Source organism: Melanaphis sacchari, unplaced genomic scaffold (assembly GCF_002803265.2).
Source record: "Melanaphis sacchari strain LSU unplaced genomic scaffold, SCAv2.0 Contig12_pilon_pilon, whole genome shotgun sequence".
Lineage (NCBI taxonomy): Eukaryota > Metazoa > Arthropoda > Insecta > Hemiptera > Aphididae > Melanaphis > Melanaphis sacchari.
In genome coordinates, this window is record NW_020270527.1 from 3,172,857 (window position 1) to 3,200,387 (window position 27,531).

Here is a 27,531-nt window from a genome sequence, read left to right on the forward strand (position 1 = left end):
AATAAACATATTATTTATATTAGAGGTATATTATATATTATAGATTTGCAATAACTTTTTTGTGCGTTTATGAAATCGCAAATGATGTTTGTAAAAACGATAATACACAATCAGGTATGCACATATTGTTAGAAAATCAATGTTTTGCAACTGTGTGCTGTTATTAAAAGTTAGCAACTCTGAGATCATCTCAGCTTGGCAAGATATTTAAACAATTGCCATACTGTTTAAAAAAAAAATAAATAAATATGCAATCATTGTCTTTATACAAAATTATATGTGAAAGTTATTGTAGTAAAATTATTTATTTATAATTTAATAACTTATGAAATATTTATTTAATATATTTATGCATCAATTATAATGTACAGTATATTATTTGTTACTGAATAATAAAAATTAAATTAAATTGATTAGTTAAAACCTATAGTTATAGTTTTATTTCATATTTTCTTATTTACGAATCTATATTTTTTGTTTGGCACATTGAGCTATTTACTAGATTTCTTAGTTAATATTCTTATGTTTTCGTTCTATAATTAATATTTTTTTATTACTGACGATCGGATTAAAAATACCTTTATGTCCTTTTGTATGACATATTATTTACTAAAAAGATATTAAATTGGAAAAAACAGCTTGAGGTTCTTTTATGATTGTTGTGTAATACTATTGTTCTTTTATTCTTATTTTATTCTTTGTAAAAAAAATCCATTTGTTATAACAAAAAATCTTATGCTTACATTTTTGATACCTATATTATTACTTATTAGTTAATATCTTATATAAGTGTAGACTATTTTTATCCTCTGCCAAATGAAATTCATGTTAATTTTAAATATATTCAATATGAAATACCTTTTTTACTTTCGTGTTTGAATAAAATATTTTACACAATATTGCTAATTTATACTTATAATCTAATAAACTATAATAATATAATATTCTTTTACAGTAATTAACTTACGTAAAAATTTTAGACAACTATAATTATTCATTTTCGCAAACACAATCTTAATTCTAATTATCAATCTCTTTATTAATAATATGAAATATGAATTAGTAATATATTTTGTAGGAATCTTCTATATTATATAGTACATACATTTTTGCATAAATATGGCGATATGTGTGTGTGGTATAGTGGAGGTGTTAATTCTCAAAAAACTACGCGTAAACAATAGGATTATAAATTATTTAAAAAAATGATAAACAATTATGTATTTAATAATTATTTTAATCGAATATCGATACTTATACTGTTTTAATATGTATAAGTACTTTAGGTCAAGGTTTACGTTATATTGATTTTTTATTTTAATATGTATGAAAATATTTGTTTGAGTTATTTTACAATTGCATGATCGATATTTAGTATGAATTTAAAATCTTAGATTATATTTAAATACACTTTAATAAAGTAATTTTAAAAATTTGTCTTCTATAATAAAAGAAGGTATGCAAAAATCAAAAAAATAATATTACCAATTGAGTAGTAATCTACTAAAAGATTGAAAAGACGTTGATATGAAAATCTTAAGGTTTCTATCATACTGTGAATATCAATATGCCGTTCACTTTGAATGCTTAAGTTATTTAAAATACGTATTTTTACATTATAATCACATAATTTAGGGTTATTACTATAGTTATAAATTAAGTATTTTACTATTATTTTCAATAATCTTTATAAATTAATTGAATAACCTAATAATTTATTAAACAGTAAGATAGTTTAATTTTTGAAAAAACTAATCACAAAATAGCTTAAGTTATTTTATTATACGATGAATTGTTTAAATTTAATATTACTTGTCTTGCATTTATAATTTAACCATGGTACTTTATATATTAAAATTAAAATGCATACATGATGGATTTATTATATAAATGATTAATAAATCATAAATAGTTGCTGATCATGTATCCTAAAAATATTGAATTCTAGTGCAATTGAATAAATTTGTGTAAACGTATGTTAGTTGTTTGTACAAGCACATAAGATAGGACGACAAAGGCGCAGCGTATTCCATAAGTATATCTACATATACAGAGAATGTTGGTGAAAAATTATAATGTATTTGGTTTGGACATATTGCCGAAACCGGTCTTCAACGCACAGGTGTTATTTTTATATGCAAAGTTTAACCTTGGTATTGAAAGAAAACCGAAGTCTTTCACCTTGAACTCCACGCTATGCACCCGCTGTAACTAGCCAGCAAGAGACATCGAGTCTGTGAATTCAGTACGTGCCCTTGACCTATAGGCTTTTATTGAATTATATGAGTATGGTCTATTATCTACTTTACATAAAAATGTATACAATACAATACCAAAATATTTATAATAAATAATTAAAAAAGATTTTTTTTTTCATTATGGATGAACTTACTAATTGAAGTACGTGTTTTTGAATAATATGGTTTTAAAATTATTGTTGAGGTAGGTATGAGGTAAAATATGATATAATTCATAGTTTTGTGTATTTTTTTTTTTTTTGGAATAATGCAAAATGTCTAAAAGTTTCATTTAATGAATTTCCAAAATAGTACCTAGAAAAAGTTAACTTTAGATTTCTTCATAAACTTTTTGAAACATTAATGGAATATAGTCGAAAATTATCTTAGAAATGTATAATGTATTTTTTGAATTTTATGATATAAGAAATATTTTTTAATATTTACATAATAATTTAATTCACTGAATATTATTATTTTATCCTGCATTGCAGTGGTGAGTTATATCTTTGTATTTAAATTAAAATATATTTCAGTTTTTTGTTAAAACTATGTATTATGCATAGAGATCCAAAGCGTTGCATTATTTAAAATTTATAATACTTCTAATTTTAAATTAATTAAACAAGCAATTTTAGGTATATAAATATATGATTAAAATTCGAAATTTGAGTGATTAAAATTTTTAGAAAATATTTTGCTTTAGTATAACGTTAATACATTGCTATTAAAAAAAGAAGTTATTTCGTTATTATATGTCCAAAATCAAACAAAATAAACTAAAAAACGTAAAAATGTACTTAGGATGTATTATTATCTTTTATTAAAAAAAAAAATATTCACTAGCTATTTATAAAAGTTATTTAGTATTTGACGTTAAAGTCGACGTTTGAGTTATGAATAAAATTGATTCGTCTGTTATCAGTAATATTAATCAGTATGAATTTGTATTTTGCTTTTATCTACTGAATACATAAATATTATTATAAAAAAGATAGTTTGACGTTTAAAACGTCACTTCATAAATCATGTTATGATATTTATTAAATACTTCTTCATCTACTTTTATCAGTTTAAATGTATAACCGATGAAATTATTCATAAGTTTTATTGAACATGTATTGATTTAGAATGCAAATAATAAATTTGGATTTTATTCAAATTTGATTTCCATAACTGGCATAAATAAACAATGATTTTATAGCCTCTGATAATATTATATTACGTGTCGTACACATAATACAATTATTGAAATAAATTTCGAAAAAAATAATAATGTGTAATCTATTCGTACTTATTTATACAAATCGATATTGGCAGTAGTTTCTGCTTAAATAACAGCTGTTGTTAAATTATAAAAATTAAATAAGATTATTTTAGAATCTTATTAGTTTAATTTACAATATGATATATGTTTAATTTATTTTAAAGATTTATCTACCATAAGTTAATTAACTATTTATGATTAATATATAATAGAATATTCATTTTTTACAATAGATAACTATTGACTAAAAAAAAAAAAATACTAAAAAATCATTATTTAAATATGGTCTGAAAATTTATTGTTTTATAATTCATAACATTAATAAGTATAATCACATTAAAATAATTTACAAAAGAAAGTAACAAATTTTTGAAAATCTATACCTATCTTTATTACGTGTGATGAAGTCAATTTTTGGTTCCAATATCGTTATTAAACGATAATGATAGAAAAAAAAATTATTTTAAAATTTTTTTTAATTGAAAATAAATTTATATTTTTAGTGATTAGGTATTTTTTATATTATATAAGTAATGTATATATATATTTTTGCCGGTTTAAGCCAATTCAAAGAAATGTTACAATTTTTTTGTAAACTGAAATATTTTTAGTTAAAAAAAAATATGATAATACTTTTTATTTGAACAAAAATATTTTTACTAAAAGTAATAATGATATTATTATTAAATAGGAATTAATTATTAATTGAAAGTTGACTATGTTGAGTGCAATTGTAAATAAGCCAAACAATTCAACAAGTGAAAATTCCTCCATAGTTTATTTGCGTCAATCACAATTTTATTTTTTAAATGTTAAGTGAATAAGATTAATCAAGTATTAATTGATTACATATTTATTATTAAATACATTGCATCGAACTCATTAAACTCTTTAATGTGATATGTTACTATGTACTTTATTTTTACTTCGTCGATTGACTATGCAGTTAATTGCTTATCTTAAATTCATTAATTAATTAATAGCCATTACTCATTAACATTCCAATTTTTAATTTATTTCAAGGGCTATACAAATTATCAATAGGAAAAAGTTAATCATGCAGCTGGATTCATATTGTATTACGCGTTAATGAAAGGCTTAAATCGTTTACAGAAGTATATAAATTGTTAGAATATTATGTTTATATAAGTATATTATGTTAAAATATGGTTTATAATATGCGTATAGTATTTATCAACCAAGGGCATAATAAATAATATTATATGGATTTTTAGTTTTATTTACATCATTATCTTTTATGTGGGCGTTTTGTGATTTAAAGTTCACTAAATTAATAAATTATTATATTATTATTGCATTGTTTAATTGAAGGATACATTTAAATTTCTTTTTATAGTTTTATATATAAATATGTTTCAATTTGTCAATTATATTATTAAAATATGTTAACCAAATATTAAAAATTACTCAACATTTTTGCTTTTTCTAATTTATTAAATAGTCATCAAAAATAAGTTACATCATATAATATTCAAGACCGGTTGTAGTTAATTATGTATAAATATAATATTTAGCGTTGTTTATATTGATAAACCTATAAGATTTATGATTAAAAAATTTGGACGTTTAATATTAAAGATTTTTGTTTCGATACAATAAGTCTTTAGTAAATACATAATATATTTTGGAGATCATTGTTTGACATTTTAGCTGTGATATTGTAGCACTAAGCACATCAGTTTTAATTGTACGTTATTAGTTTGCATGGCTAGAATCAATAAGATGTTTGATGAATTGACTGTTCACCATATATCTATTATCTAAGTAGTCGTATACAATAACAATTGCTTATTATACTTTTTCTTTACATTTATTATGGAATAGTTGGAAATACGATCACTAAAATATAACATAATATTATGTTTATATTATATTTAACAGTGTATACAGTTACAGCTTATATGTATATAATAATAACAAATATATACAATACAATATATATATACATATACAATATATATACCAGATACCTAGCTATATATATTTGAAAAAAATACCAAATAGATATCATTTATTTATTGTATTAAAAATATTATAATAAAATTTAAATTATTATTTAATACATTTTTAGTAAGCAAGCATATTTGCAAAAATTTAATGAATGCAGATTGTTTAATATACTCGTACTTATAATAAAAAAATGTAATTTTATATTAATAAGTTTGTTTTCACATCAAATAAACATAATAATATATATTATATAATAATTTTTAGGCGTATTTTTAACTATGAAACCAATTCAATTTTAATATTTTTTATAGTTTTTTTAAATTTAAACTTAATTCAATAACATTTAGTTTTATTCAAAGTTTATAATATTCAACGAATATTATTCTTTTGGTAATAATAAATAAATAATTGACAAAATGAACATTTTGTTATTGCAAGTAAACTTTATAAGTGCTTTTGGCTGGACTTCAATAAAAGTATGAAACCATTATAATACTATAATTTACAATGTTATGATGATTGAAATAATAAAAATTGTATAATGCTAAAAACAACATCACATAAATAATGGTTAACTACGAATAAAAATCTACAATTTTAAATTAGATTTGAATCCTTTACTAATTTTGATTTTTTATTTCTTGTTAATATACTCATGAGATAGAACTTAAGACGCCAAATATTGATTTAGTACTTTTTATAATATATAGAATTACTTAATATTATCTACACTATGTTTCATGTTTACAGTACCTATCGGTTCTTCTAAATTTTAATGCTTTTTAATAAATACAAGTAAACCTGTTAAATATATTATTATGTATATATTATTAAATAACAGATTTGATACTGTATACAGTATGACGAGTATAAACAATTAATTATGCATCGAATTAAGTCGACTGTTAAAAAAAAATTCAAATGGTTGTTGGTTGATTCGTTGAAAGTGATTTTATCGTGTATTATATCTGCAACGAAGTCTCTTGGGCCCTGGCTTAGCCAGACATTTGGTATCTAATGACAATACGGTGTTGGTAAACAATCGATCACCCGCAGTTAAAAAAGGGTGAGCGTTCCTGGTTAATATAAATAATACTATTTATACTTGACACTTACACTTTGCTTTCATGGCGATGACTGTTATGAGTAATAATTATAGTGACATGTATCTCTATGTTTGTGCAAATTATATTTCGTTGATTATTTATGGATTGTAGAAATCCCCCAATCATAACGATAAGAAACATTTTAAATATTGCACTGCATCAAAAAAATTAATTGTTTTAAAGATAGGTATTGTAGCTATTTTATTATATTTTGATATTATATTATATTGTTTATTTACATTAAATAATATAACTAAGAAGTCTTATTGCGTTTACACGTGTAAAACAAATTGTAGAGAAACCAATCGTGGACCGTTTCTCGTACATAATGTTAGTTGACGGTTTGTTCTTAATCGATTATCTGTCATAGTATTGTTATCACATAAATTATAATACAAAGGGTTTCCTATATAAATCCTTGTTTTATCACTCCCAAACAATTTTAAAAAATATCTCGGAAATCATTTTTAATATTTTGTTTTAGTATATAAATATTTATGTATAATCGTTAACTATTTAATATTTATTATTCCTGTTAATAAATTATAAGTTTTGATTGACTGGTTATATTTTCACTTCATATTAGATATACCTACATATTACATGCATTTATATGTTTATAATACGTGTGTTTATATCGATGTGGGATATTGTAATACATCCTCTTCGTCTTTAATTTCTTTTTCTTTTTATTGTGAGATTTTATAAATAACAATTATTGCATTTTCATTATTGTAATGATTATTTATGTATTTCATTATTTAAAACATTTATAATTTATATTTACGTTTAAGTAAAAATATTTGTTATTACAGACTGAGAGCAGTAGATCAACAAATGAAGTGCATCGAGAAACACACGATTTGGATGAAGAGATGGAACGTGTATTTGCCGGCGTTTCTAGTGGAGCCGATCCTCACCGATTTGGTTTGTCCAGATTTTCCAGCGATCGGTCGCCTCGACCTGGGGATAGACGATTTAGCGAAGACGATTATACTGGTATGTCTTCGTCGACTATTATAAGTGTAGTACTAAAGGAATATTAAGTTTGGGTTCACGGTTATATATACACTGGATAGGCACCATTTATAAATTATATTTATGCGGAGAAATTCTTATTATTAATTATTCTAATAATTATTTTCAATTGAAATACAGACAATATAATAGAGATAGTAGAATTTAAAGCATAGTAATCAATAAGATTAAAAAAAAAAAAAAATGTGGTTATTGAAATTTATCTATTACAAGGTTAATATTTTCCAAATTCGGTCAACTCAGCACGGAACACTATGAATTTGCAATAAAATTATAATATAACGACCGTCCTGGTTTATTGATCTTGGATCTACATCTACAAGGATCACAATAGTTTACAAATACTGGTCATAATTAATATTTGACCTCGATGATCGTGTTTTAAATTAATTTAATAAGCCATTTTTAAACAAATCGTCACATTTATTGTTTGCAGTTCATCGGAATACCAGCCGATCGCTCGTCCACATACCACTCAAGTCTATTCCAAAATCTATAAGAAAACAATCTACCACATCGATTAAATCAAGAGATCAAGAGACGGTAAGTTAATTTGTATATATTATTATTGTTTTAAAATTCTATTAATATTTGTTAGATTTTAATAACGATTTCCTAATTTTTATTAATTAATAAGGAATTTAAAAGGACTGATGATCACAGGGATGTAACAGATTCTGATAGTGCAATGAGTCCGCCAACCACAAGTCAACAGACATCCAGGTAAATAATACTATCCACTTATTAACATTTTACAATAATTTGGAACAAATTAAATATTTAAATTAAAAACTACTTAAGTAATAACAATTTGTTTTTAATTAGCATTGAAAACCTAAAAATATCTTTTAAATTACTATCGAGAATTTTTTTTTACAAATTTTAACATCGTAATAAATATTTATGTAATCAAAACTCATTATTTGTATTTGTTGAAAATGATATAATATTAAATTAAATAATTTTAACTAATACCTTAAATTTCTCGATGACTTTCAAAAAATTAAATATTCACTACTCAATTATTTGCCATAAACAATATGATTAGTTGTTGTTTTAAATAAATTAATTTGCTTAAAATGTTAATTATTGAGTTAATTAATGATAATTCTTTAATATGCCGCTTAAAACTTTGTTGCAAGTGGTCGATGATTTTTAATTGGAAATCGCTTACTATTATCTACTCAAATTAATTTTTTACTGAGTATAAAAATAAATTATTTACCTAATTATTAAATAGTGTAGTTGAGATTTTTAAAATTATGCAAAAGTTTATTTTAAATAACAGAAAAAAATGCATAATAATTATTTATATTCTTACGAACCTTATTGTACATACTTACTGTCTTAATAAACAAAATAGATGCACAATGACAACATAACAATAAAATATACAAATATAATGTATGACTGTATAATACCTTGACTTAAATATTAAACTAAAATTGTGACTATATAATTTTAATACTTTTAACTGTTTTAATAATAACTTATTGGTTATTACACACACCTTAAAAAATTTAAATGTTATTGACATAAATCGAAATAAAAAGCTCAAAATGAGTTAAAATATATTTAGAAAATACTAATTTAAATATTTGGTGAAAATTTCAAGTATAATGACTATTTTAATTCTTTCTAAATTACAATTTAAAAAAAAAAACAAAATCGATTAAATCAAAAATTAATGCTGTGTTAATATTTCCGTTTACCAGATTTTTTGTCATTTTTTCATAGTTATTTAGAAAAATATTAGAATTTTATATTTTTGATACTCTAATGGCATTTAATACTAAATAAATCTAATTTACTAGAAACTACCTTCAAAATGAAAGACCGAAAACAATATTATGTTCCAATGATGACATACAAAAATACATTTGTTCATCGTTGTAGGACCATTATACTTTCTTTGCTCTATTCAGAAGATCCAGAAACCAACATTTAAAATAATAAAAATATAAACATCTTTAACTATTAATTTTCTATAAATATTTTTTCAAAAATTTAATTTTATGTTTGATTTTTAAAATGTATATTGTATACGCATGAATATTATTACCATTACAGTTGTAAAAGTATAAAGATTTTACTATACATTGTTATTCAATTAACGAATAATTGATTATAGGTCCTACTATATATTTTAAATTTTAATAATATTATTTTAAACATTTTTGAAATAAATGATATAGACGTTTAATTTTTATGATAATTTAATGAATATAGTTTTGTTTTATTTCTTAAAAAAATATTGCTTTCTTTTAATGAAATGTTTATCATAATGCTTAAATAATATTTATATGATTAATGTGTATATGCTAAACAACGTTAAAAAATGTTTGTATTAAAAAAAAAAATTTTGTTGAAAAAAGTTGTCAATTACTTATATAGTAATTAATGTAACGAAATTTAATATAGCTTGTACGCTTAAAATTATAATAGAAGCCCGGTTAATTAACATAATTATTTTTTTGTTAAAACGCCAATTAAATGAAAAAAATATTTGTTTTACACGGCATTTGTATTCAGTATTTTTGTTTAACCTTCTAATGAATTAAGAGCTTAAAAATATAATATATAATTAACGATGTATATAATATTTTTGTTTAATACAATACAATAAATAGGTACTAAATTAACATGAGAGTATTCAAGAAACAAATTAATAGGACAATAATATAGTAATTTGTAAGCATTTAAATTTTAAAATGTCATTAGTCACAATAAAATTAATTTCATTTTCATTGAGTTATAAGATAATAATAAAATAATATTGGTTATATAATTAAAATCTAAGTTTAAAAACTTGACCTAACTTCTAATTGTAAAATTTTGAATAATAATATTTAAAAAAAAATAACGTCTATATGATTTTTTTAATTAATATAACTTTACTACTGCACAATATTTTCAATATATTATGGTCTGTTAGTCTAATAAGATATTATAATAATAATTTAATAAAAAAATTTGGTTCGAAATCAAAAAAAAATATTGCATATTTAACATAAATCATGTAAATCAATTTTGATCAATTTGATAAAATAACTTTAATATCAAATTACATTTTTAGATTTATTGCGCAAAAAACCAACCATATATATATAATAATTTATATAATCAAACTTTAGATCGTATGACATAAGATGTAACTAACATAATATAGATTTATTTCTGTGATTAAATATGATATAACCGAAATGTCTCGGTCATCTATTATACCTATTATATAAAGCTAGTAAATTTTAGCTTACTAAAATACGTATGTATAATGATTTAATGCTTATTGGATTTTGTTGTAAAACAGGTGGAAATCAGTTAATTCTGTATGTGCTTTGTTAATAAACAAGTTAGTAATCAGACAGAATTTTAAACAAAAATATCTTGTTAAACTAAATTATTAGATAATTATTCTTTAAATAATGAGTCAAAATATAAGAAAGCATATGCTAATTAAAAAACCACAATTAGTGATTTTGGTAAATCACCAATATTATATGGTTAATTAAGTACAAAATATTTTTAAAGAGGTATTATTTGTTTCAAACTGATGAATGTTTTTTTTCTTTGTTGTTTTCTCAGCAACAACTAAAACAGTTATACAAATTATTGTTAAATTTATATTTAATATTTCAAAAAAAATATGAAATTGTTATTAAGTAACAATAGTTATGGGTGAATCGAAATTCAAAAATTTTGCTAGTTATATTTTATATCTAATTTCTAAAATTTGTTTACAAAAATTATGTTCAGTAAAAATTTTAAGAAATATGAAAAAATATATTATTATTATTATTCATCTTTAATTGAATGATTATTTTAGGTTTTTAAAAATCCTATTGCTCAACACACGATTATTTTTAAGAAATAATGACGTACGCATACACACATAATCAGTCTAAAACTTGCTTTAAATTTATATTATACATTCAAACATAATTCTTGGATGATTATTCGGCACTGGCATTTTACTTTTGTTTAATAAGAATTATGATTACTGCATAATTGCTATTTTTGTATAATCCTAGCATAAAACTTACGGTGGGGAGGGCAACTGATCTCTATTGCCTACTCTTAAACCCGCCCCTGGTTTCATCTTAAAATTAAAACTATTAAAATGACTACTAACATGATTATGAGATAAATTCTCTTAGAGATTCCCAACTTATTATTTTTTATCGATTATTAGTAACTATAACTTAAATGCTATGAACACTTCAAACAAGGAATTTGCTACTTCGTTACTTCCGTAAATCGTAATTGATAACCGTAATATTGAATTTATATTATGTCAGATTAAATTTTAAAAATACATTACAAAGTTTTGTAAAGATATTCTCAATTTTTTAATTATTTTACAAAACCATGTTGAAATTATAATAACTAAAATATTAGCTATAATGTTTGTTAATATTATATTTTGTTATTCCAACATTTTTGAATTTTTGTATTATTTGATAATGTACAAAAAAAAAAAAAAATTAAAATAAATAAATAAATAACTAATTAATTAATCAGAAAAATGTATTTGAAATTCTGTATTTTTTTTTTTTTAATTAAGTTCACTTCTAAAAATAATATAATTTCTTAATTTTTGTTTAAAAATAATACAATATTATCAGTAGGTAGATATTTATGTATGTTCCAACTAGTTAGATCAATTAATTTTTAATTTAATAAAAAAGGGTTTGAAAATTAATAAGTTTATACAACATAAATTATAAAACAACATGTGTGATAATGTGTATATGATTGCATTATTTTGTATGAGGATAACATTTATGATGAAAGACTAATCTTTATATAAAAAGGCGCTGTGAACATACATTATGGTTTTTGAAAAACACTGAGATTTTATATTACACAGTAAAACAACTGGCTTTAAGCGGAGTATTCCGGCTTAAAATTTAAAATCACGTATATACAAATACGCACTAATATTACCTAAAATTAATATTAATAACAAGTTCACCAGCTATTTTTCTTTAAATGCTTACTTATTTTGTAGTAGAATCGTGCTCTAAAAAATACACAATTGTTGGAATAGGATATTACAATATTACAGTAATTTATTTTGTTAGTTGTATAAATATATATTTGTAATACATGTATGTTCATATGTATAATATACGTAAATTTTCATTATTTCATATTATGGTTTAGCAACAGTGGTGTATTACTTTCCATAGCTGCTGGCATTAGTCCAAATTTTGTCGACATTGAATCAGATGGTTCGAGGGCCGAAGATGGACTCTTGAGTAGTGAATGCGATACTCCAATGTACGAAAAACCAAAATTTAGTCACTACTTTAGACAGGACTCCGTGGATAAACACGTTCAATTTGATATCGGTAAGTGAAACTAACGTCAATTAGTTCAGTTAAACGTATTTTCTATGCATAATAACGTAGGTAAATTAAAATTTAACATGTCAAATACAATCACGTGATTTGTAATTATAATATTAATATAAATTATTATGTTAATATTTGATATTTATTTTGTTTTAATTTTGCTGTCACAAATTGGTACCAGATGACTAATATCAAATAATACTCATAATTAGTAATTCTCGAGAGTCGGGAGTTCATTATGCATTGTGTACCTACCACTTACCTAATTGTTTTAATTGAATTATCGCGTTTTACTTTAAATGGACTGATTTTTAAGTCAATTAATATTTAAAAAGATAGATTTTAATCAAACAAGAGTAGGTACTTAAATTTAAAATATTTATTGTGAATAAAATCTGAGATTTATTATTTAAGAAGGTAAAAAGGTAGAAAATAATGGTTATAATCCGTTATTAATTTTAATTATTTTTTAATATTCATTTTAAAACAATTTTCGATTAAAACAGTATTGATAAATGTATTGAACATAGTAAATAAGTAATGTAACGTTTTGTATAATTTTTTTACCCACATTTTTTTTTGTGTCGGTACCTACCCAACTACTTTATGAGATAAAATATTATACTAACTGTTTCGAAATTTTTCATTTCGTGTAGATGTATTGTGTACATATTACATTATTGAAATTACATATTAGGTTAATATTGTTTTATTTTAATTAAACTAGCTACATTATAATATTATGTATTCTCTATGTATAATGTTTGGTTGTATATGTGTGACACTACAATTATTATGTTAGTTACGTATTAAGTATTATTTATTATAGCTTCTGTTGATCGATCAATAGCATATTATGATACAAAGTACATCGCATTAGATATTACTAAACATAATATTAATTCTAACTTGTCTACAATTGATCAATTTCATAAACAATATTTTACAGTTTATATAAATTATCAATAATGGTTTATATTTAATTGGATCAATTTAATTAAGTGATGTTCAATCTAAAACTATAGCAATATGATTAATACGTATTAAATAAGATAAAATATAATATTTTCTTTTTTTTCTATAGAAATTCATTTTATTTTTAAAAAATGTATAGTATTGTCAAACCAAACATTTCAATTATAGACTAAATAGAGTTCTATAAATAACAATCTATCTACTACTATAATAGAATACGCGTTAAATCAAACGATTTGAAGTCGTGTTAGTGTGTTACCCTGTTACTCGTGTAAAATCTTGATTAACTACTTATTAAGTTTATTTTAGTTGTGAGGTACAACATTTTGATCAACAATTTTTCGTTATTATTATTATAATATTATTCAATATCTGTAAATTATACTTAGTTTTGATAATTTAATACTTTTATTTAATTTAGTACTTATTACTTATTAATAATTATTGTTGTCATATATGTTGTACGCACAACACATAGCTAATTAAAGTTTAACAGAAAATCATTAGATTTGTTAGTTTGAATATTTAATTAAATTAACCATTAATCAAAATTAAAGGTTAGAATATTTTGAGTTTTTTTTCAATATTTCAATTTCATAATAGGAATGAGCGTTTTTAAATTGTAATATTTTAAATACTTATGATTCACTTTAAAATTAAAATTGCTTAAGTTATAAAAAGATAAATGACATAAATTGAAGATTTTTTTAAGTTATCAAACAAAGTCTGAGACTTCCAAAAAACAATTCTAAAAAACAATAATCAAAAATACAGAACAATATATAATATAATTCATTTAATTTATTTATGATCTGACACCCACTAAAATCAAATTCTACTTATTATTTTAAACACATTATTGTCTAGTATAATAAATTAAAAAATAAAATAAAGTTAAAAAAATCAATGTCAAACATGAATTAACAAACTAACTACATAAAAAATAAATGAATAAAATCAATGGGCTATTATAGTGTAATAGGTTATATATTTATAAGATTAGTATGATTACATGTCTCGAAAAATATGTTTATAGATAACATGAAATATTTTGAATATATTATGTGACCTTCAGTTTAAAAAAATGTATGGCTATTTAAAACCGTAAAGCTATAGAACAATATTTTTTTATTTATTGTTTTATTCATTTTTGTACCTTGTCGCTGTAAAAATATCGAAAATTTAAAACTATATTACATTATATACAATTATGTGAAGACACTATATCTATAGGTTGAGCCAATATTAAAATTTATAAGTACTAAATTTAGTCAGATTAAATCATTTAAATTATATTTTTTGATAATCATGGAAAACATAAAAAACTGAGATCTACGAGTACACTATTGCAGTATAAACGATGAATTTTATTGCATTTGTTTCCCAAACGTAAATCATAATAGATTTACATTTAGTTGAAACTACAGAGCCAATTTTGTATTGCAAGCTAGATAGTTTTACACGTAGTAAATGTTTTCAACGTTTGCAATGTTAGTAAATGCGAACAATTTGACGAAATTTGTTTAAAATTAAATACGATTGATTTCTTATAAACATTCTTGTGAAACTACTTTCAAGATTAGAGTGTATTGACTTGCTATAAACTTAAAGGTTTGTATATTATCTGTATTTTTATAATTTGGTGTTTTACGATATTTTAATTTTAAGCTAGTTTCTAGCATTTTTTAATAGTATTATAATATATATTTTTGAATACTTATAACTTATTTCAAAACTAAAGTTTGAACACAAATTATATGTTCTTACTTTTCAATTTATAATATATTAATTCATTCGAATATTTAGTTTGGGCCTGGACATGTTTAGTATATTAGCGTTCCTTTCAGAAATAATTAATAGTATAAATTAAAAAAGATACATATATTATATATATATATATATATATATATATAAATTCTAGTTTACAGTGAACTTGTTGTGAACAATTTATCGTCAAATAAAAGTTTTTAGTTTCTTAATTATTTATATCAGTGTATTTCATAAAGAATATGAAAATATATTTTTTATACTAGAATTATATTAAAAATAATTTATAATATTTTATTGGTTCAATTACAACTTTTTGATGAAATTAAAATATTAAATAATCGCCACACTTTTGTTAATAAACTAAATACTTTTTTTTTTTAAATCTAAATCAGATAACTAAAATATAAAAGTAGTTATTATTATAACCGATGAGAGTTTGGTGATAACTTCGATTAACTATTTGATTGTCTAATGTATATTGTATAGTCTATAGTATTCTATACCATCAATAATTCTATTGAAGAATAGTATAATGGCTTCATATCTACTTTAAACACATTCCAATTTCCATCTAACTATATGAGAATGTATAAATTTATTTAAAAACGTAAAGAGTCGTCAACGATCATCATCAAATTGACTATATACACTAATAGTAGGTACAAAAACAATGCTGAATGAATTTTAAAAATATGTGATATTTATAATGAGATAAATAAAGTAGACTTTTAAAAAGAAATAGCTTCATATTTTCTAACTTCGACTTTAGTAGTAAACATCTTGTATTTTTTAAATTTAATTGATAAAAGTTTTACAACATTTATAAAATATCTTATTTATTTTTAAATTATTTTATAAAAAACAAAATTATACAATTGACTGAATTTTAATATTTTTGTAATGTTTAATTTTTTACACCATATAATAATGATATTAAATTATATTACCAAGTATTATCATAAAATAGAAAAGATTTTAAAGTAGATTTTACCATTCGATCGATTATTCTGGTGACAATGTGTACCTATTCGCAATCAATTCACTGACGATCAAATTGTTCGAGACTAATCAGATGATTCTATACCAATGATATTTTAAAATACAAATGTAAAAAAGTTTAGTTTTTTATCTATAACATACCATTTTTAATACTTGTTGGTCGTTATCAATCTAATAAAACCGACGAAGATGTTTACGATTACGGATTAATCGAATGTGTATGAGTAACAAGGCTGTAAAATAATGTCTTTAACGTTATTTTAATTTTTTACGAGTACACAATAGAGTATATGAGTAAACGGATTTAAAATTGAAACGGTAAATTAAATTATTAATTAATTTAAAAAATAATTCTAAGTGGAGATATTATATCAGATTCTATTTTTAAAAATATTTCATTCCTTATTAATTTACATTATGTGAGTATCTTTTCTTAATTTACTTAATATAATATTAGTAATTGATTTTTCTATAAAAATTAAGATAACCAATTCTTGCCAAAAGTATTGTAGGTATATATTATATTTTTATTTATTACGTATAATAAGTATTTATTATTAGTTATACATTATACTTTATTAACTTAAACCAATACAGTATATGGCATGAATAGATTTGAGATGTAAATGTATAGTTAGCTTCAAATAGTTTATTTTGTATATAAAATGATAGCATATTAAATATATGTTACTATAAATTAAATTTTTTCATAGTTATAAGTATCATAACAATACAACATGTACATATAAATAATTCATATAATATTTTCTCAATAAATGTTGTGGGATTTATTAATTACTTATACCTACTTAATTATATTTATCGGGTTACACGTACCTTAAATAAACAATTTTCTATGAACGAGACGAAATTCGTTTATTTTGGAAAGTTATGCACCGAAATATCCTAAGTCGTCAAAATTTTAATTCACGTCTAACACTTTTATTTATACTACAACTCTTACAGTGTATCATCTCTATTGTAACTTTAATATTGTTAATACTTAATGATCAAAAATCTTTATTTGCAATATTTGTTAATCGAAATAAATTTATAACAAGTTTGATTATATTATGATAAATATGGTAATATATCAAATAGGTACCTATACAAGTTATTAAATTTATTTAAAAAACCACGATAACCGTTGTTAAAATAAAATTCATTTCATTTGTGTAACATACGGAATCATTAGAATAAAAAAAATAAAATAGTTAACTAATCATTTAAAGTTATATCCCGTTAATTATATTTAATTTATTTCATCGTTATTTTTATATTTTTGCCAAACTTTTAAAATACTGTGTTTATAAATGAAATAAAAGTTTACAATTATAATTATTTATCATGTCGAATGTAAATTATTTTTCAACTGTTAGTTACTAAAACTATAGTTACCTATCAAACGTCATAAACTCAAAACTTTCATTTTAAATAAATACAACACAAAAAAATAAACGGGCTCGTGATTTTCTCTAGGCCACACCACACTGTTGTAGATCCTACTTACCCATTTATCATGCCACTGAGTTTAAAACTAATAACATTAAATTGGTTCGGCAACTTAAGTGAAAATTTATTATGATATACGTTTATAAAACAAACAACACATGAACTTGTGGCATCTTTTTAATATAAGAGCCATAAGTTCATATTAACATTTAAACACTTAAAGTCTAAAACTGATAATAACAATAGGAGGGGTTAAAGATATTTTAAATTAAAATTACTCGTAGACATTGGCTTTTTTTTGTTTTTGTAAATTTTCTGTAAATAATAGATAATAATATTAAGTTAGTTTCTTATGATTAAAAAATTAACAGATTTTCAACGATTTATAATATTTGTGATTTATATTACACAGAAATAAAAGGTCAGATAAATTGAACAACTCAACGTTTTGTATGAAGTTATGATGTGTTATTAATTTTACAATCCTGGTGTATTTTTTTTATTTTTTTTTTGTAAACACGCAAAAAAGTAACAAAAATATATTCTATTTATTTAATATAAATATTTATATTTATAACCGCACTCAGATCTTTTAAAATTCTATAATTTTTGTATATACTTCTGCGTCAATTTTTTTCAGTAATATTTTGACTGTTATTAGTGTATTTTTAAACCATAGATAAGTCAATTTTTATTGTTATTTTTGTATAATGTTATTTATTTCCTAGTTAACGAATAAAACTGAAAATGTATTTTATGCGAACATTTATTATCGTAATAATTTTATTTGAATTACACTATTAGCATGCAACTGCTTGTACTATATTATGGTATGTAGTGTGTATGCGTATAATATATCTTAACGATTTTTTGTCTCGTTTTTCATAAAAAAAGTTTTATTTTTATTTTTTTAACGTCAAAACTTAACACGAAATTTGTATGACTTTGATGTATACAATATTATATTTTAATGCGTTGAAATAATTAATCTATAAACTATTAATTTTATATAACCCTAGATCATAGGCAATTGTTAGCCTGTATTACTAGAAATTACTTATACGATGGTATTGTTTTCTACACATTAAAATATAATTGCATATGTCCAGTTATCTTTTAATATACTTATGTTATTGCATTGATTTTTATTTTCTATCTCGAAACCTCTACTGTATTATACACAAAAATTAAACCTACAATAGAATTTTTAACCATCACTTTTTTTCAAGACAAAAATTATATGATCTCTTAAGTTAGCGGTCATCATGTCATGCCAATCTCGGCCATCTTGGCATAGGGGACGAACACATGTAATACCCGCTTAAATACCTTATCCCGGGATTATAGGATATATTTCGACGTATTTAAGGTCATAAAGCTTAAAGAAATATAAAGGTCACGCTAAAAAATAATTTTATGGTGCGTATTTATTGATTAGAGAGTAAACTTTGTCAACAAAAAACATATTTTGCAATAATAATAATAATAATAATAATAATAATATGTAAGTATTGTAAACATCATACTCCATGCATAGAGTATTTTATAATATACTGAGTGTTCAGAAAATATTAATTGCGTGGGTTTGTTAACACTCATCGGAGTAATAGAATTTTTCTTATCGAAACGCGCATAAACGTGTTCTCAGCATTAACAGTCGATTGCCGACATTACATTTATGTATAGAGGCAAATACATGTTCACAAGACGCGGAATTCAATTTTCAATTTTCCAAAAATTAATATTAGTTAATAATAATTAAATGAAAGATGTAAATTATATGAAAACGCAAAAAAAATGGCTGGTTAACCCTTGTTTGCATTTTGGAAAAGTTTTCAATGGTAGATGATTATTAAAATAATTTACTAAGAAATTTTAAATACTAAGTTATTTTATAATTTCTTAAGAGTATCAAGTTCAGATTTTTATTCATATTGTTCAAAATAGTTTCAATAATTAAGAATCTAACATATTTATTAGGTAAATTACATAAACAAATATTTACTTATAGTCTAACCTGTTAAAACGTAAATTAAATACCTATCTCCACAATACTATTAAAGATCTTAGATCAAATCTCAGTGTCATTCGTTGGTAGTCAGCGATGGCACACTAATATATCCCGTTTTAAATATATTGTCAGATGCTCTGAAAAAACTATGTTATTTTTATAAACGTAACGAAGAACATTATATGTCTTGTACATTTTTTCATTTTAAATTATAGACGAGCAAAATGAAGAAGCAGCTTACAATCAACACAGAGAACTTGATACAACTTCACAAGAACGACCACACCAAGAAATCAAAAAAACTAAACGTAAACACAGGTATACATAAATTTATATTATTTATTTTATTTTTATCGGCATGTTAACTGTAAACAGAACTAGTATTATAGTTTAAAGACTTCTATGCGCCATAAAATTCTGTATTTGACTCCATATGAATTATGAATAGTTTAATAAAAGATTTTAGTTTTAAAAACTTAACACGCTGAACTGTGAAATTTAAATTTCTTCTTTTTATTGTTATATTCTTGCAAAAGTTCTAAAGTTTTTTTTAGTTTTTCATCGCTGTTGAATGAATAATTAAAAATTATTAATTTTTTTTTTTTAACCAATAAAAATTGTTGAACATCTAGTTAGCCATATTTGGTTTATTACGTATTATTGAATATAAAAGTATGTATCATTCATTTTAGGACAAATTTATTGGTATCGAATCGAATTTTTCATATTCTCATAGTTTTATCTTGCTATTGACTACTCCAAAAATAAAAATCGTTTAATTCAGTCCCATAATATATGACATTTCTTACTTATTATAAGTTGAATAAAATTACAATAAAATTAAAGGAAAAAATGTTGTTTTTTTAATTGATATATGTACACATAATTTTCTTCAATTGTATATAATATTTCCCGTTACTCTTTCTATGTAGGCATCATCACCGTCATCATAGTCGACATAAGAATAATGAACGAGAAATTTTTATACCGAAGGATGATTTACAAATCGATGAAAATTTAGATGAGTTCATTCAAGACGATTTAACAAGTAAGATAATTTAAAAATTATTTTCAACTTAATTATTAAAAATATTTTACTAAAAAAAAAAAAAAAAATGAATTACCCTGTAAATGTTTAACATTTGAACTCAAATCATAATACACTTTTTAAAACCCTTCAGTATAATATGTTATTATTATTTCTATTATTTAATAAAAATAATAATAAATAAATAAAAGTTCCAATTTATTCTTAGGAATCTATGCAATATAATGGTATTTAACATTTTATAGAAAAAACCGATTATTAATTGGATATTCGATTATAAAAATGTTGGTTTCCAATATTCAGTTATTACTTAATTATTATGCATTTCGATACATCTTGTATTTATCAAAAGGTATTAGAAAAAAATGGATTTAATGTTTTATTGCTTTATTAAAAAATATGAGTTAATAATGAACCTACAGTTTTGAAAATTTTTCTTAAATAACACTGAATGTATTAACTATATTACTGATATATTTATTTTATTCCATGTTTAGTTTTAGTGTTTGATGTATTTTATTTGGCATGATTTAAGTGTTATAAGCTAGTATAAAATAATATTGACGATCAGGAGCTTAGACAAATTACTCGAAAACAAATGTTAGACAGACTCATCCATAGTATATGGTACAGTGTGGTTTTGTAAAAAATAAAGTATAAACACATACTTAATATTTTAAACATAACCATTTTTATATTAAACATTCACTATTTATAGATATATAATATTCGTTCGAAACATCGATTAAGTACCTTTTAAATTGTTGATTAAACACCATATTATCTTTTCAATGATTTTATTTTCATAACTACCGGATACTTAATAGTTAATAGACAATAATATAGTACCAAGTTGTTATTTAAAACGCCACTCCCTTTTATCGTATTAATGATTGAATTAATACATTTAAAATTACATTAGTAATTATAGTTATTTTATTATTTAGTAACTATATTTATATCAACCATAAAATGTTTAATTACTTGTAAACTTGTATTAATTTTTAATTCATTTATTTATTTCATATACTTAAATAATATTGATGACATAATAATGACATCGTGACATTAATTAATATAATAGTGATTATTTTATGATGTAAGATAACAAATGTATTAATTAAAATATTATTTTTTTTTTTTTGTGTAGTATGATAAAATTTAATGACATTTTTTGTAATGTAAATTATTTTCATCATTATTCGTAGGTCATAGATATGACTGCAATAAAGAAAAACGGAGATTCAGTAGCAAAAATAAGAATTCCTTTTTAGTTCCATATGTTGGAGATATAGGAGGAACTTTAATCGCAGGCTTGCCAATAAACGTGATTAAAAAATCTGTAGATCATAGTCCTCATGCGGTACGTTATTATTATTACTATTATTATGATTATAATATTCAAGTACATTGCTCATTGAGACACCTTTTGAGATAAAATGTATGTTGTTTTTATTTATGCGTCGCGCTGTTCACGCGTATATTTTCTCAATGATTGACTTATTTGTACAGGTTTTTGTTCAATTAGACGAATTAAAAGGTATTGGTGAAGAACGAGAATGGAAAGAAACGGCTCGATGGATAAAGTACGAGGAAGATGTACAAGAAGGAACGGACAGATGGGGACGTCCCCATGTGGCTTCTTTGAGTTTCCATTCATTGTTAAATGTAAGAAGGTCTTTGGAGTCTGGTGAGTTTTTTAAAATGTTAACGTTATCCGCCGGGAAGTATTGTGGGTAAAAAATAATCACAATTTTCTTAAAGGCGTGATTTTACTGGACTTGGAAGAAAAAGACCTACCTGGCGTAATATATCGGGTAGTCGAACAAATGGCCATCGAGGAACTCATCAACCAAGAAGACAAAGCTGCGGTCATGAGATTACTGTTGCTTCGACATAAACACGTTCAACAAGATAGCGATAAGTTTAGTAGGTTTATTAGACGAAATACATCCAGCTACACAAGTCTTACGGTAATTTGTTTTATTGATTTACCTCATTTCAAAATGGCTTCAGAATATCATTTATTATTTTGATAAATTCAACTGTAATATTTTTTAAATATAATGTTCTTTGTATGTTTCTGATGATATACATAAATTTTTTAAATATTATATCATAAATATTAAAATATCTATTTTGAAAGCCACAGTTATTTTTTATAAGATTTAATAATAGGTGTGTTATAATTGTGTTTAAATATATTGTTTTTCTGACAGCAATTTGAGGCAGAATTTCTGGCTAAGCGGTCGGCATCACTTACACACAATGTAAACTAAGTCTCTTGGTTGAATATAAAGATATTTTATTATAATAACAATAACGTGCATCATTCGTTTTAAATCATTAACAACATTTAGGCATTTTTATTGTTTGTTTTACTGTAGAATTTAATATTTAGTTAAAATCCCTTGATTGACAAGTGTCCACATGCTACGACTACACCTGAATCGCTTTTTTTAAAAACTTTTTTCAGGACGAGGCAATAGGCCATTGGTTCATAACATATTCATGATATGCTTTTTACTATTAATATACATATATATATAAACATATCAATAATTAGTATTATACAAAATGCGATGCTTTAATTATGTAGTTTTTTCTTCATCTTTTCTTAGATTTCATAATATTCTAAACAAATAATACCTTGTAGCTAATAAAGCCTATAGTTTATAATTTAGTTATATTCTATACTCTAGATTTACTCTATAGGTACTGGTAATATTCACCGGTTTTTATTTTTAGAATTTGAATGATGACGGGAAGTCAAAGATGAAAAGTACTTTGTCAAGTCATGAAATACACTCAAGCCCTAAATTCGGAGTCATCAATAACAATAATAATCGCTCTTTCCTCGACTTGGACAAAAATCATATTAATATTGATATGAAAGAAGAGACTTACACCTCATCAACCGAAGACATGGTAAAGAAAGCTCAAAAAGAAAGCATTCTTAAGCGAATACCAGTTGGTGCTGAAGCCACTACAGTGTTAGTTGGTTCTATAGATTTCTTAAAAAAAAGAACTGCAGCTTTTGTTCGTTTAGCTGAGGGTATTATGATACCCTCAATGACCGAAGTTACAATACCAGTAAGATTTATGTTTATACTTTTGGGACCTCCTGATCCAAAGGATATCGATTACCATGAAGTTGGAAGATCAATGTCAACTTTAATGTCAAATTCTGTGAGTACTAGTATCATATTATAACCATTAAAAAAAAAAAAAATTAAATCGCGTACGTAAAAATACGCAGTAACTTAAGAAATATAAATCAAAACTGTTAATTTTAATTTTATTTTTTAAACAATTGAACAATTTTTATAATAATTATAGGAATTTCATTGCAAAGCGTACAAAGCAACTGAACGTAAAGAACTTATCAGTTTATTGAACGAGTTTCTTGACAGCAGTATTGTACTGCCACCATGCGATTGGGAAAGAGAAGAATTGCTATCTCTACGAGAGCTCAAAGAAAAAAGCGAACAGATCAAGAGACGAAAAACACGTGCAGCATCACAAAAAGGTATGATATTGTTTGTGAATAATATTTTTAACTGTTATTGATATGGACCATTGTAGATTAATTCATTAAAAATATAAAAACAAATAAAGTAATATACACGTTTATGGTCTGTTTTTAGTGGCAACCTTAACTCCTACTTTAAATGAAAAGAGCGACGATATCAAAGACGACCCTTTGAGACGTACAAAAAAACCTTGGGGAGGTTTAGTGAAAGACATAAAACGTCGATTACCATACTACAAATCCGATTTCATTCAAGGGTTAAATTTGCAGTGTATAGCGTCTGCGATATTCATTTACTTTGCAGCTCTGTCAGCAGCAATAACTTTTGGTGGTCTAATGGGTCAGTAAAATTTTTCAAAAGTTGTGGATTAACGAAATAATAACCGCCTATTAAATGGAATATTGTTGCCATTTTTAAACTTACCAACATGTTCCTGTAATTTTTCAGCGGACAAAACGAAAAACTTTATCGGCATATCAGAAACGCTAGTCGCCACGTCTGTGTCAGGTGTCATCTTCTCACTGTTTTCCGGACAGCCATTATTAATAGTCGGAACTACTGGACCTTTATTGCTCTTTGACGAAGCACTGTTCATTGTAAGTTTACGTTTATAGCTGTTCAAAAATTTTTGGATCCCTTTTCTACTTTTAAATCACTCTAACACGACTGTGCGTATTTTTTTGTGTATTTTGTAGTTTTGTCGCAGCAATGATATCGAATTTTTACCTATGAGGGTTTACATTGGCATATGGTTAGTAATCATTGCTCTACTTGTTAGCTGCGTCGAAGGCAGTGTTTTGGTCAAGGTATTCACAAGGTTTACTGAAGAAATTTTTGCATCACTCATATCGTTAATTTATATATGGGAAAGTTTATCAAAATGCTTGAATGTAAATATATTATAATGATGATAATTTCTTTAATGTTTTACACCTCAATAAAATCATAGAATATACTTTTAATGGTAAAATATTTATTTTTTCTGAAGGTATTTACTACACATCCATTATTACCGTTGAAGGATTATTGTGAAGAAGATGCTTTAGCACGCATTGAAAACTCTATTTCTCTCTCAAACTCTACTTCTTACAATTCTACATCGAAGTGAGTATTTGATTCGAATTTATCTGTTTATTATGATTTACGTTTTTAAATATTTATTGCCCTTTAATTACTTTATTATTAGTATCGTTATAAGTAATTATTATTAATTTCCAATCGTCTTATGCAAAATAAAATAAATCGATTTGCTTGTTCATTTATTTTAAATAAAAATATAATGTTAGCTAATGTGCTGTACAATTTTAAAATTTTTATCACTAGAACTTTTAATAAAAACCTAAAAATGTTGTAATCCTTCCAATGTGAAATATTTAAATACAAGTACATATGCATGGTAATTAAATTATAAATATTTTTCGTTAAAATATGTTGTTTTCTCCTTTACTATGTTTAATGTTTATACATTTTTTTAAACAATTATATTATTATAATAACTCGCTGATTAATTGTATAAATTGTTATTAAGATCATAATCAAAAATGAAAAATAATAAAATATAATATAAAATTAAATATAATCTATATGTATTTTAGCGATACAGAGTTATTTAGATCCGTAGATCACCAACCTTTGATCACAAAGCAACCGAATACTGCGCTACTATGCACTATCCTAGCGCTGGGAACATTTTTTGTTGCATACTACCTTCGGCATTTCAGAAATAGCAAATTTCTTGGAAGAAATGTAAGTTAATTGTATTTTTTAAATATTTATTAATACTCGTATAAACTATAATATCGATGAACTTCGACCTATAATACAACAATATTATGTTTCATTAATTGATTTTTACATCTTATATGGATCATATAAATCGAATTGTTTCATAAACACAATAATTTAATTTGATAATTATTGATACTAAATCAATTTAATAAAACAAAATTAAGTATAGAGCATGCATTTGGAGATAGGTGATTTTAATGTCTCTTTATACTCCCCCAGGACTCGGGAGTCGACATCTGCACAATAAATATTATTTAGATTGGTACGTAAAAATTTCAGATCCGCAGAGCATTAGGTGATTTTGGAGTACCCATAGCCATCATATCAATGGTAGCCGCTGACTATTTCAATCCCACTACTTACACCGAAAAACTCAAAGTTCCCGAGGGTTTGACACCATCGGACCCGACATCACGTGGGTGGTTCATATCACCCAGTGGACTTAAGAGTCCAGTTGAGCCCTGGGTGCCCTTCGTCGCCATTGTGCCGGCAATACTCGTTTATATTCTCATGTTCATGGAAACTCACATCAGCGAGTACGTACCCATACTAACTTGGACGCTTATGCAAATGTCTGAGTATAGTTATAAAAATATTTCTGACCACTCTATCGGTTCGCAGGTTGATTATCGCCAAAAAAGAACGTAAACTTCAAAAGGGCAGCGGCTTTCATTTGGATATCGTGCTAGTAAATTTCATAAATCTAATATGCGGCGTGATTGGAGCTCCATGGATGAGTGCTGCGACTGTCAGGTCCGTTGCTCACGTATCATCACTAACAGTGATGAGCCGAACTCACGCTCCCGGTCAAAAACCTCATATAATTGAAGTAAAAGGTTCGTGCTAAAAATTGTATCACAAATGAATAGGATGTTCTAGAATATTTAGGATATTTTTGTAGTTTGTTTTCAGTGTATTTGTCCATGCACCAAGTAAAATAAGTTAACTCATGAAGTTTGATTATAAAAATATCACCCAG

The 27,531-nt window shown here is 23.8% G+C and overlaps 1 protein-coding gene across 3 annotated transcripts in view; it reads left to right on the forward strand.

Annotated features, from left to right (window-relative positions):
• LOC112591106 (band 3 anion transport protein-like) overlaps positions 1 to 27,531 on the forward strand; it is a 47,702-nt gene that overhangs the window by 18,663 nt on the left and 1,508 nt on the right. For 2 of the 3 annotated variants that reach the window (XM_025334776.1, XM_025334775.1), the window contains exons 3-21: positions 7,397 to 7,580; positions 8,056 to 8,162; positions 8,257 to 8,342; positions 12,786 to 12,973; positions 20,399 to 20,501; positions 21,116 to 21,231; positions 22,440 to 22,594; positions 22,744 to 22,921; positions 22,996 to 23,204; positions 23,451 to 23,501; positions 23,980 to 24,420; positions 24,571 to 24,760; positions 24,879 to 25,103; positions 25,212 to 25,360; positions 25,460 to 25,654; positions 25,753 to 25,868; positions 26,360 to 26,510; positions 26,832 to 27,088; positions 27,174 to 27,388. In XM_025334776.1, the coding sequence (XP_025190561.1) occupies positions 7,397 to 7,580; positions 8,056 to 8,162; positions 8,257 to 8,342; positions 12,786 to 12,973; positions 20,399 to 20,501; positions 21,116 to 21,231; positions 22,440 to 22,594; positions 22,744 to 22,921; positions 22,996 to 23,204; positions 23,451 to 23,501; positions 23,980 to 24,420; positions 24,571 to 24,760; positions 24,879 to 25,103; positions 25,212 to 25,360; positions 25,460 to 25,654; positions 25,753 to 25,868; positions 26,360 to 26,510; positions 26,832 to 27,088; positions 27,174 to 27,388 (3,316 nt within the window). The remainder of the gene's footprint in view (positions 1 to 7,396; positions 7,581 to 8,055; positions 8,163 to 8,256; positions 8,343 to 12,785; positions 12,974 to 20,398; positions 20,502 to 21,115; positions 21,232 to 22,439; positions 22,595 to 22,743; positions 22,922 to 22,995; positions 23,205 to 23,450; positions 23,502 to 23,979; positions 24,421 to 24,570; positions 24,761 to 24,878; positions 25,104 to 25,211; positions 25,361 to 25,459; positions 25,655 to 25,752; positions 25,869 to 26,359; positions 26,511 to 26,831; positions 27,089 to 27,173; positions 27,389 to 27,531) is intronic. The other variant, XM_025334777.1, reaches the window with a different exon arrangement.